The sequence below is a fragment of the Canis aureus genome, chromosome 25, assembly GCF_053574225.1.
Source record: "Canis aureus isolate CA01 chromosome 25, VMU_Caureus_v.1.0, whole genome shotgun sequence".
NCBI lineage: Eukaryota > Metazoa > Chordata > Mammalia > Carnivora > Canidae > Canis > Canis aureus.
The window spans coordinates 13,455,087-13,468,044 of NC_135635.1; the positions used below are offsets into that span (position 1 = coordinate 13,455,087).

At 44.7% G+C, this 12,958-nt stretch overlaps 1 protein-coding gene across 1 annotated transcript in view; it reads right to left on the reverse strand.

Moving 5' to 3' along the window:
• Positions 1-4,142: 4,142 nt before the first annotated feature.
• The window catches only part of LOC144297741 (mucin-19-like), a 60,790-nt gene continuing 51,974 nt past the window's right edge, over positions 4,143-12,958 (reverse strand). Inside the window, exons 42-44 of the mRNA XM_077871915.1 lie at positions 6,244-6,282; positions 5,290-5,385; positions 4,143-4,297 (exon numbers count right to left, since the gene is read on the reverse strand). Coding sequence (XP_077728041.1) covers positions 4,143-4,297; positions 5,290-5,385; positions 6,244-6,282 — 290 coding nt within the window. The remainder of the gene's footprint in view (positions 4,298-5,289; positions 5,386-6,243; positions 6,283-12,958) is intronic.

Sequence of the window (12,958 nt, forward strand, 5' to 3'; positions counted from 1 at the left end):
ACTAGGCCCGTTGGTTCGTGCCGAATCCTCGCCACGTTACTTGTCTGCACCGCTCTGTCCCGAAGCCTTCCTCCTATGTCCTATCAGGGCTTCCTAACAGAGCCAACGGGACTTCTAGTGGGCAATGGCAGATGTGTTTGCTTTTGGAACTCCAAAGCCAGCAGGGAAGATACTCACCTGTCCCAGAAGGTTCACTCCGAGGACCTAGAGTGGTTCCTGCGCCCAAAGAAAAGAGGAACGATGGTCAAGAAGGGCGGTGACGCCGTCCGGGAAACGTCTGACTATTGTTGTGAGCTGGGGTCAGGAGCTCAGGCGGGTGAGATCAAGGCCCCTGGGGGGCAGCCTGCTCTGGGTGGAGCCTGCTGAAGGTCCTCTCTCCCTCTGTCCCTCTGCACCCGCAAACTCACCACCAGCTCCTAAAGCAGCCCCCACACCCACCGGACGGGGCTCCCAAGAGGGAAGTCACTGATCCAGCCAGGAGAGCTGCACGGCACTGACCGAGCCGGCACCAAACAAACGCCAAGTCAACGAGGCCCCTGAGGTACACCCATATGGCCTCCTTGCACACGCTGCCCTGAGTTTCGTGGGGCGCCGCACAGCGTGCTTGGACTACCCGCACACCACGGGAAGCATGGAACGCCTTCGAGACTAGACTCGAGAAAGGCGCAGCTCAGGAGCAAAGAAGTCACAAAACGTTCGTTCCTCCTCGGGACACCGAATGCACAGGATCCATAGGGATGGTGGTTGGAGAACACTTTTCCGTGAGACTTCTCCAAAGGAGTGAGTGAGTGGCAAGCTACTCACGTCAGAGACAATGCGACAGACACGCTGCCCTGATGGCCCCAAACACATGGGTAGTCGGCTCATGAGGACGGGCCCTCCCACAGACCAGGAGCGACTCCCTCCTGGCATTAGCCACTGGCCGCTTGCCCGAGGTGCCTGAGGAGAAGCTCCCGACTTGGCATACCTGCTCTGCCTGCCAAGGTCGCGCCTGGGGCGCCGGAGTCTCCACGTGTGCTCTCACTGCCGGGTGCTGCTGTCAAGCCCTCGGAACCTCCTGGGGTCCCTGCCACGACAGCGGGGAAAGGCTTTGACCTCCAGGGTGGCAGCAGATTCCCGCAGACCACTCCCTTGGCGCGGAGGACAGCAGGGAGCTTCCTAGCCTCAAAGGGTCGCGGAGGGACTCCTAGCACGGCCACAGCTAGCTAGCTCATCTCCAAGGCCTACAATCAGCAGCTCAGTCTGGAGCGCGACGTGGGTCCCGCTCAGGGCCATTTCCTAGGGCCTCAAAGGTCTCTCCTGACTGCTCTCGGGAACGCAGCCTGGTCCCTCCCGGGCTAGGGGCCATGGGGGTGCTGCCTTCTTTACCTCCTCTGGCACTTGCGGTCGGGCTGCCGGTTCCCCCTGAAGAAAACCGAAGAAGAGAGACAGCACATCAGCGGACACTCGAGACCTCAAACGCTTCCCAACCTGCCAACCACGCCGTCCCGTCCAGACCAGGCAGCATTTGCGTTCCCAGGGCACAGACGTGGCACAGTGGCCCAGGGCACGGGGCTGGCGGGCAGCACGTCCCGGCGCCAAACCCAGGCCACCGCAGCTAAGAGCGCTTCTCGCGGCATCTGGGGTCAGAGAGCAATTCCATCAACTTCCCCATCTGCCCTCTTTGGAGGCGTCGGGGCAAAGGCCGTGCTCCAGGAAGAGAGGGGCCCCTCTGTTCCACCGGGGAAGCCAAAGGCAACCTCAGCCATGCCTGCGTAGACATCAAGTCGCCTGGCCGGCTGCACCTCACTTCTGCCACATCTCGGGCCAGGAACAACCAGCTCTGGATGGCGCTCCCCTGTGAACCCCCCTTGGAGGAGCCCTGCTCATCCCCCCTGTCCATGCTGCCTCACGGCCGAAACAGACACGCAGATGACCCTGTGGTGTGCATGACCCCATCCTTCTGATTCCACCCTGTGGAGTCGGAATCTCAATGATCACGCCCCGCCCCTGGCCCTAAGGGCCCCCATCCACCTGGAAGCCTCCCAGGCTCTGGCTTGGCACTGCTCTCCTGGAGGATAGCTCTAGGCACGAGCCTCCCGTGCAAACTCTCATCTTTTCCAGAGGGCAGCGGCAACACATGCTGAGTCTCCAGGGGTGTGGCAGGGGAGACCCCACAGACCAAGACCACGGCGGGCTCCGCCTTAATGCATCAATCCCCGGAGAGCGGTCCCGCGCCACGTTGCCTCTCTGGAGCATGATGCAAAGGCACACGCCTGCTGCCGGAGACTCTCAGGGCTCACAAGTCTCCAGCCAAGGGCTCACATGTCCTTGGCTTGTCAACCGTGATCGCGAGCAGCAGCGTGGCCCGATGCCCGTCGCTTCGTTGTGGAAGCCAGACTGGCTTCGCAACTCCACTCACCTGCTACGCGCCCAGGACTGGTGAAGCCGGGGCCCCCTGCGGTCCTGCCCACGCTGCCAGCTTCCAGGGTCGTGGCAACCGGACTCCCGCCAACACCTGACACAAACACACAAGGGACCTCTCACCTCAAACACACTGGCATTGGACTCCCCAAGCGGGATTTCACCCTTCCCTCACGTGTGCCCACCACACAACGTGGAGGCGTGGTTCCACGGACTCTCTGTCCAGGGTCGGCGAGCCCTTTCCTCCAATACGACCTCCCTGCAAGATTGGCTTTCCCTCCTGACTCTTTCCTGGTGGGCCTCAAGCCTTTCACTTGATCCATTGACGGATGGACTGGTTGCCTTCCTTCCTTAGGGGCCACTTTCTTCAGTCATGCCCATTGCTTTCCTCATTTCTTTCCTCGCCTAGTCATCGACTCGCCTGTCGATCTCTCTATGTCTCTGGTTATGGATAATTGGAATCTTTGTGGCGGCCTGTGTCTCGAAGTGTGGCCACCCGCATCGTCCTCTGCTGCTCTCCATGAGAGCTTGCAATAAGGAGCGTTGGGCCCTGACGACCCTGTCACTCAGGGATGAGAGGCACTGGGAAGAAGTGTCATGACACAGCCACTTGCTCCTTTCACGTTACATACGCAAGGAGCACAAGGTATCCTGAGAGAGAGGCATGGTTCTGTCTACTCTCATTGTATTGCTTTCAGGCGGGGCTCGATGGGATTTTGTGAATTCTGGGATCGATTCTTTATCACGCGGGGATGGAAAGGAAGGCAAGAAACCTGGCGACGCTGTTAGAGCCAGTGCGTAGGACCCGGTCAAAGACAAGGTAATGTCAAGTCGGGTCTGCTAGGCCCGTTGGTTTGTGCCGAATCCTCGCCACCTTACTTGTCTGCAACGCTCTGTCCCGAAGCCTTCCTCCTATGCCCTATCAGCGCTTCCTGACGAAGCCAACGGGACTTCTAGTGGGCACTGGCAGATGTGTTTGCTTTTGGACCTCCAAAGCCAGCAGGGAAGATACTCACCTGTCCCAGAAGGTTCACTCCGAGGACCTAGAGTGGTTCCTGCGCACAATGAAAAGAGAATGATGGTCAAGAAGGGCGGTGACCCCGTCCGGGAGGCCTCTGACTGTTGATGTGAGCTGGGGTCATGACGTCAGGCTGGTGGGATCAAGGCCCTCGGGGTCATCCTGCTCTGGGTGGAGTCTGCTGAAGATCCTATCTCCCTCTGTCCCTCTGCACTCGCCAACTCACCACCAGCTCCACCACCGCCCCCACACCCACCAGAATGGGCTCCCAAGAGGGAAGTCACTGATCCAGCCAGGAGAGCTGCATGGCACTGACCAGGCCAGGACCAAACAAACGCCAAGTCACCGAGGCCCCTGAGGTCCAACCCATATGTCTTCTGTGCTCACGCTGCCCCTTTGGATCGTGAGGTGACACATGGTGTGCTTGGACTACCCATTCACCTCGGGTAGCATGGAACGCCTTCTAGACTAGACTAGCACAGCTCAGGAGCAAGAAGTCACAAAGCCTTCCTCCTCCTCACTACACCGAATGTGCTGGATCCATAGGGAAGGTGGTTGGAGAACTCTTCTTTGAGACCTCTCCAAAGAGTGAGTGAGTCGCAAGCTACTCACATCTGACATGATGCGACAGACATGCTGCCATGAAGGCCCCCAAACACATGGAGAGTCGGCTCATGAAGATGTGCTCTCCCACTTGACCAGGAGCGACTCCCTCCTGGCATTAGCCACTGGCCGCTTGCCTGAGGTGCCTGAGGAGAAGCTCCCAACTTGGCATACCTGCTCTGCCTCCCAAGGTCGTGCCTGGGGCGCCGGAGTCTCCACGTGTGCTCTCACTGCCGGGTGCTGCTGTGAAGCCCTCGGAACCTCCTGGGGTCCCTGTCACGACAGCGGGGAAAGGCTTTGACCTCCAGCGTGGCAGCAGCTTGCCTGCATACCACACCCTTGGTGCAGAGGATAGCAGGGAGCTTCCTAGCCTCAAAGGGTCGCGGAGGGACTCCTAGGATGTCCACAGCTAGCTAGCTCATCTCCAAGTCCTACAATCAGCAGCTCAGTCTGGAGCGTGACTTGGGTCATGCTCAGTGCCATTCCTAGGTCCATCAAAATCAGCTCTGTTTGGTCAATGGTTGAGATGCTTTCGTGCTGAAAGCAACACCTGTGGCAATGGATGCCATGAGGCACTATGATGCTATTCTCCTATCTTCTCCTGGGACACATTCTCCTATGCAGTTGGTTCCCATGGTGGCAGTTTGGCGCCATTCCATGCGTGGCCAAGACTTCTGGCTTCTAATCCTGCCCCTGCATACCCAGAGGTCTTTCTTGCTGTTCCTCCTTCTTGAGACCTAGTGACCTTCCCAAGTGCCATGGTGTCAGTGTGCATTACGTACCCACGCTTGGCTTTGGAGCATAGTCTCAGAGCTTAGGGTGCCATAGAAAGATGAGTGAATGCGGACATGTGAAAACAATGCCTAATCCTAACATTGAGGGTTGTCTCCAACTCATCCATCAGCTGACTTCAACCTGCCTGCCACTCGACCCCCACCCCCAGCCACTCTCAGCGTATGCTACTGTCTCCAGGGTGTCGGTGCTCCTGACTGGGAAAGGAGGACTCCTAGTGGATTGAAGTCCTGGAAGCTCTAGAATTTGACTCATTTCTTTCTTCCACCTCCTCTGAAGCCTGTGTTGAGTGGTACCCTTCTCTTGATGGTGACGCAAAGGCATACGCCTGCTGCCATATCTACCAGTGCTGACATGTCTTCAGCTAAGGTCTCAGATGTCTTTGGATTGTCAACTGTGATACTGAGCAGCAGCTTTGCCTAATGCTGGTTGCTTAGGTGTGGATGGTAGAGTGGCTTCTGAACTCCACTCACCTGCTATTTGCCCAGTACTGGTGAAGCTGGGTCCCTCTGTAGCCCTGCCCTCGTTTCTAGCTTCTAGGGTCGTTGGAAATGGACTCCCAGCAACACCTGAAAAAATATACAAGGAATTTCTCATTTCAATGACATTTGCATTGTACTTCACAAGAAGAATTTCACTGTTCACTCAATTCCCACTACAGAACCTGGAATCGTGGATCCAGCAACTTCTTGTCCATTGTCACCTAAATTTTTCTTCGAGTCCATCTTATTTCCTAGATTTGGTTTCCCTCCTTTTTCTATTTTATTGTCTTTGTTGCTTCTCTATTCATGTTTTTACTTATTTATTTATTGTTTCATTCTTATTTATTTATTCCATCTACTAATCTCTATCTATCTCTTTATCTATGTCTCTATGTATTTAGTTATCTATACTTATTCATTTTAATCTCATATTCTCCATCTTGACCCGTTTTCAGTACTAATTCTTATATTTCTCTCTATGAGGTTTCTTTTAATGAAAGGGAACCTTCAGCTCTAATGACACTGTTGCTCAGGGATGATAGTCACTATGATGAATTGTTGGACATAGCCACTTGCTCCTTTATACTGAGATCAGCAGATTTGTTTAGATATAGGCATGCTTTGTCATATCTCATATTTTTCCTTTGGCATTTGATGTGATTTAGTTGTGTTTTAAATTCTATATTACTAGTGGATGACACTGAAGAAAATAAATCTGGAATCCCTATTAGAGTCAATCCATCTGACCTGGTCATAGACAAGTTAAGTTCATGTTGTATTTTCTTGGTTTGTCAATCCATGCCAAAACCTCGCTAAGTTACTTGTTTGCAACGTTATGTCTGAAGCTATACACCCGACCAATTTTTTCTCACAAACTCAAAGTTACTAACAATTTGCACTGGGAGATGTTTTTTTTACTCCAAAGACAGTAATTAAGATACTAACCTGTACTAAAATGTTCACTCCAAAGACTTGGAGTTGTTCCTGTGAATGAAAAGAGAAATGAGGGTCAACAGGGTCTCTCAGTATGTGAATCGTCTGACTCTTAAAGTTGGCTGGAGTCATGATCTCAGGCTTGTGGGATCAAGGCCCTCATTGGGCAGCTGGCTGTGCATGGATCTTGCTGAAGATCCTTTCTCCCTCTCTCCCTCTGCCTCTCCCCCTCACCACCCCTCACCACCACCTCCACCACCACCTCCCAGCACTTTCAAAGACCTGGGCTCTGAAGAGTGAAGTGACTTTTACAAGAGAGCTGCTAGGTAGTGTGTAGGCTTGGACTAGATCCAAATCACCCCATCCCCAGGAGTCCAACCCATATTGCTTTTTAGATTACCCTTCCTCTACATATCATGATGGGCCTCAAGTCATGTTTTGAGTATGTATACATCATATACATGGAATCGTTCTAGGTTAGACTAGTATAAAATGCCACTTCATATCAAATAAGTAATAAAGTGTTCTTTCTTCCTTGCTGCACCAGAAGGATATGATAAATATGTAAGATAGTTGGAGAGCAATTTTCTGTGAGAATTCTCCAAAGTAGTGGCATGGTTTCATTGGCAAGAATTGTTCATTTGGTGTTTTGCATCCTCTACCCACAGACCAACCAAGTCAGATCCGATCTTTCCTCACTGACCAAATATCAATTGGACATTGAATTAAAATGTATTGCCTATCTGGATGTGAGGATCCCCTAGAATGACTATTTGGCTTTGCCCCACAGACGCTATCAAGCTGAGAATGATGTAGCAGGATAGAGAGAGAGATGCTACAAAACATTTTAGTGCATATGCCATTTCCCACACCAGATGGAACCTTGAGTGAATTTCAATGATTCTCATTTGAGCTCATTCACTTTGAACTGAACAACCTTGAATGAAAAGCAGCAGCCTCCCATGGAACATAAGCAACTCTTCTTCAAACAAGCCATAACAGAATAGGCTCTGATCAACAGGGAGTAAAGGGTAACACAGCAGTTCACCATAGATGGTAGGGCACAGATTAAGTGATTTTGGCATAGGAATGAGAAAACACATCTCCAGGCCTTTCCTTGGGATGAGTGGGGCTCACAGGGCCACAGGGTCTCTTAGATTGAGATGGGGACCTTAAAGACCCATCTTTAATCAGGGCTTGAAGAGTTCTCTAAACTTGTCACAGATTGGAGGACATACCAGTTGGGCTACACTAACACAGCTTCCCCCCACCCTCACCCCCAGATCAACTTCCGAAGGTAGAAGTCAGAAATGGTGGGTGTGGCGATAAAAATAGGGACTCTCTTTTACTACCATGAATACAAAAGAATCAATCCCCTTTTCTTCATGGTTTCCTTATCAAAGCTGAAAGAACCTTCCTGTTCTCTTTCCTTTTGACATCCATAACCACTGCCATGACACTCGGCTTTTCTTTCCCTTTTAAATGAACTTATATGCCTAAAGTACTCGATATCGTCATTCCTGTGGATCCCTTTTTTGTTGCCAAGACATGAGTGCTAATAGGAAGAAGAGCTGCCTTTACCAAAATATTGATATCTCTGTGCATTATGCAGTAGTACTCCTGCAACCCTTTGCAAGTGACTGTGTAGGCCCATTTATTCTTTCCTCCTGCTAAACTTCTTTCAAAGAGTTTCAGCAATTTTATTACTTTTGCCTTGCTTGTATCTTACCTCAGGAGAGACTGAACAATTAGAATAAAACCTGGCAATTCATTTTTCTGCTACTTCTAGCATTTCCTGATGACTTTAAGAATCACTTTCATTCTTTTTTTTTTAATTTTTATTTATTTATGATAGGCACACAGTGAGAGAGAGAGAGAGGCAGAGACATAGGCAGAGGGAGAAGCAGGCTCCATGCACCGGGAGCCCGACGTGGGATTCGATCCCGGATCTCCAGGATCACGCCCTGGGCCAAAGGCAGGCGCCAAACCGCTGCGCCACCTAGGGATCCCCACTTTCATTCTTATAGAAAAATTATTTTGTTAATTTCCCCTGAGTGGATTCTATTGGACTCAGCACATATGTCTGAATATCAGGGTGAAGGAGGATCCATAACATGTTCCCAAACAAACAACAATTTGAATAGTGCAAAGTTTGCAGATTTTGCAACAGATCATATTTCTGATAAAAACAACCCATGAAGTTGATGTTCCTCCAGGAAGAATTGTTTCTGATTACTGAAAACCTATCTAACTCCTTTGCTAAAAACCTAAGGTCATTTACATCAGGATTTCCTCTTTGGACAATGGTGAGTAGTCATCAGGTTGATTTTACTGAGGACTTAACTGTGTGTGTAACACTCAAGTGGCACTCTCATACCGACTCTTTTCTCCAGTCCTCTAACATAGATCTTTGTCCTCCCCACCCAACACATGAGAAAACTCATGTTCAGAGCGTTGAAAGACTTAAACTAGGTTCATACAGCTGGCAAGTGGAACAGAAGGGATTGAGAATCTTAGGTTTTCAGACCTCTGCTTCCCACTCCACCCAGGTGGCTCTCTATCTTAGCCTGATGTAATGAGGTTCCTTCCATGACGGACGTTGTCTTACAATAAGCTCCTTATACAAACAAAATTCCTATATAAGCTATAGTTGCACCCTTCTGAGATTTTAACCTTTTGATAAAATACGCATTTTAAGCCATCAAATTGTTATGTAACAGAAACTCACTTTTTAATTATATGAACCAGTATCCCATAGGTTCAATGAGCCTTTTAAAATTTCAAAGGCAGTTTACTACATAAACCATCCATTTAACATATGTCCCAAATCTTAATTGTAATATGCCATTATATTCCATTTCTTGATTGATTTTGCTTAAATTTAACCGTATTCTCTTTCTCAAATAACACAGCAGCACTAGGCATGTAATCTAGAAGATCATGTCCTCAAGTTTCATTCTCTCTCAGCCTTTTTTAGCAAACATCCTTGGAAACATAACGTAACTTCTTTTAGCTTCCATTTCCTTGTTAGTATATCAGGGGAATTATGGTATCTACTTCGCAGAATCCTTGTATCAAATGCATCAAACACTTATAATACTGCTCAGTAAATTTTAGCTCTCTTTCAAGATCTTATAATTAAACATACCAAAAAAAACCCACAATTGCACATTTTTTTATTCTACAAGAACTTACTTATTGGAATGGTTGGCTAGATTTCTCTCAGGGCACTTTAACCCTCTGAAAGCATTTACTTAATAGAAAAGAAAAGAGATATGCAATGAATGGAGGAAAGCTTTTTCTTTGCCTATTGTTCCCATGTGTTTTAAAGTTTTCTGTAATGTTTTTCAATTTCATTAAAAGTGAATTTAATTTCTGTGCTCTTTACCTCAAAGATATATGCCACAGTGTAATTATACCTTAGCTTCTATCCAAGAGGCTTGAGTGTAAACTCAAATAAACATCATTCACTCCTGAAGACCTAGTCATTTCTGCTTCTATCTGGCAAGAATGTCTTCCATCCATCTGAGAAAGCTCATTTAAATTTATGGAAAGAAACTTTAAAATAATTTAACTCCTTCAAGTTATAGATGAAAAACAAAACAAAACACTAATGGTCAGTGAAAAGTCCTTGATTCAGGGAAGCATCTGATCCAGTACTTGATTAAAATTACTTCATCCATGGAACATGATAATGCCCTATAGGTCCCCTCTGCTCAGACATTTTTTAAAAACATAAATCTTACCTATATGTTCTAGAATCATATTTTTATATCAAACTCATTTCTTAAAGCAGAAAATAAAAGTAAAAAAGCTTTGACTAAATTAAATCAAACCACTAATCACATTGGGTCTATTCAAAAGCATATATATATTATCCAAAATGAAATTACATTTAGAACACTTAATCTATAAGTAAAATCCTGGGTGAAATGGGTTTCCATGTCTAAGAAAGAATCCTTTCACATATTGCAGAGTTCATGAAGAGGCAGCACCCCTTCAAAATGATGTGCTTTCCTAGCTTTATTGTATCTGGAAATGTTAGGCTTCTGCTTTTAAATATCTATTTAAATATTTTTAGTTGATGAATACTATATTTAGAATGTAACAATAAACTTTGATAGTGATAATGACTACACTCCTATTTTGGCATCTGCTTTTCTCATCACTGATCAAGCAGCTCACCCCTAAAAAGCTAAAAAACAAAAATCATTATGCAGCTATGAATTCATCACAATTTGTCAGTTGCTGTTCAACCTTTACACCATGAATGTCACTAAAAAGAAATGGAAAGTGACTTTCAAGTCTACAATTTGTGTAAGGCAATTGTTCCACAAAAAGATTTTATTTCTTTAAAAAATATTCACAAGGCAAATATTTTAAATGGTTTTATTTTCACTATGGTATGATGCTTATTGGGTGAAATTAGAAAAAAACACGAAGTTTAAAAAGGAAACAAAAAGTTATGTTGGTGTGTCTTAAAATGAAGTATTTTATTCCTACATGGATAATGAAAAACACCACCACCAGACTTGGCTTTTCTTTTTTCCTTTTAGAACTTCAAAATATACCAACCAGTAAACATGCAACTAGCACTTTCTAAGATTCTCCTGATTGCCATACTGACTTTATATAAATTGCTATGATTTCTGAGTCAGAAGTAAATGGGCATGTGGTCTCTTATGGTTGTTCAAATTCAGAAATGTCACATTTCAGTCTGAATATTTGGTGTCCAATCCTTGAGTTCATAGCACAAGCTGAAGTAGACAATTTAATTCAATTAGTTAAGTGAATCAACAAAGATGAACAAGTGGTATGATGCAAGCCTAAAAGTCACAGATTTTTGGAAAACTAAATCAATGATTCCTTGCATGACTTCTAAATTCCCTCCTGTTATGTATGATATGGGCATAGTCTCAGAAAGATGTGGGATAGAGAATGAGGAACTAAGAGTTAAACAAGTGTTACTACTGCTGTTCACATTTAAAATTTAGAATTAACTAATAACCACAATTTTGTATGCCTCAGTTCATCTGGGAAATAAGCACATACAGATTTATTCCAGCAGTAAGATAAGCTACATTACACTATTAAAGAATGCTGGAAAGATATCATTGTTTGATAACCTGATAACCAATGTTTTCTGCAGATTGGGATTATTTGAGTAAATTTATTTCAAACACATACAATATGTGGCACAGATGGACAATTTTAACATGAAAAAATTATTTTTGTCTCCTGATTTTAGAAAAATGTTGACACAGCCTTAATGATTCACATCTTTGAAATGATAATTTCTGGCAATAATTCTGGCTTATACAGATAACAAGGAAAAGAAAAACAATGCTGATTTCTCTCTACATCACACCAGAAAATTCCTTTTTCATCTGATCTTTGTGATACAGTATATTACAACATTTTACTAAATTAGTAATATTATGCTTATAGAACATGAAATATTCGCTGGAACTTTAGTGAAATTAAATAAAACCCTAGGATTCAGCAAGGCTATGCATTAAATGTCATAAATGACACCTCATGAATTCAGAGGGAAAAAATCGTCTGAGTAATTTTTACTATAACTCAATTCTACATTAGATTTAGGAGTTTTAAATAGTATGGTAGAGATAATTGATGAGATTTTTGTAGTGTTTTAAAGTTTATTAGACTTTTTATCTAAAACTTCATTAGTTGCTCACAAAAACTCCTTAATTGACTCATGACCTTCTGTTTTATATAAAACGTTTGCTTGCTATAATACCAAGTGTTGGAAAAATAAAATTGCCAAATATCATATTCAAAACTGAATTCTTGGGGAAAGAAAAGAAATGAAAGGAAATATATGTGTTAACTGGAAAAATCATGCCAGTTTTCTTCGTTCTGAGTGCCTACTGTGATATAGGATAAGGATGACACCTTTACCTTAAATAGTTATTGAAATTACTCGTGACTCATGCATAACTATACAATTTTACAAATCAACAGTCAAGAGTAGGTTTATTTCCTTACATGGTCACAAGATTCAACAATTTTAATAGCTGGACAAATGATTTTAACCAAAAGAGAACTATAAAGCAATGAAATTAATCTTGGAAACAGAACCAGGCCAAGAATTAGAAAGTCAGCCCATTGCTTATGGCTGAAATATTATGTAGCTGGAAATTTATTCTGCATTGTATAAGAAACAACCTAGAAGAACTATCAGGATGAAACTGTAGCTAGGCCTTGGCAAGGAAATTTACAACTGTAGAATAGGGAAAAATACTTCTAAAACCTATCAGTCTTTCTAAGATTTATACTGAACAAGTCAGTAGTGCTTAGTGTTGTTAATGGCATACAACATAAGAGAAAGTTTGGTAAGAACTAAACTTGTTAGGTTGGGTATTTTTAATGATATTCCATGGTATAATGGCTGATACTTTTAAGATACATATATTTGCCCTTTAAATATAAGTCATATATTAATCATCAAATAAATCAGACAATAAGAATTACCAAAGTACCCAAAATTATAGTCATAATTCTATATCATGACATAAAATTACAATCCAAAAATAGTCTTCATTTTGCACTATATATTTGTATTTTAGAGAAAGAATATTGCATCAGTGAATAAAATATATAAAGTGTAAGATTTATCAATATAAATAAATCTAATAGTTTATCCTTCCCCAGAAGTTCTGTGCCTCCCTCTTCCCTCCCCCTCGCAAAAAAAAAAAAAAAAAAA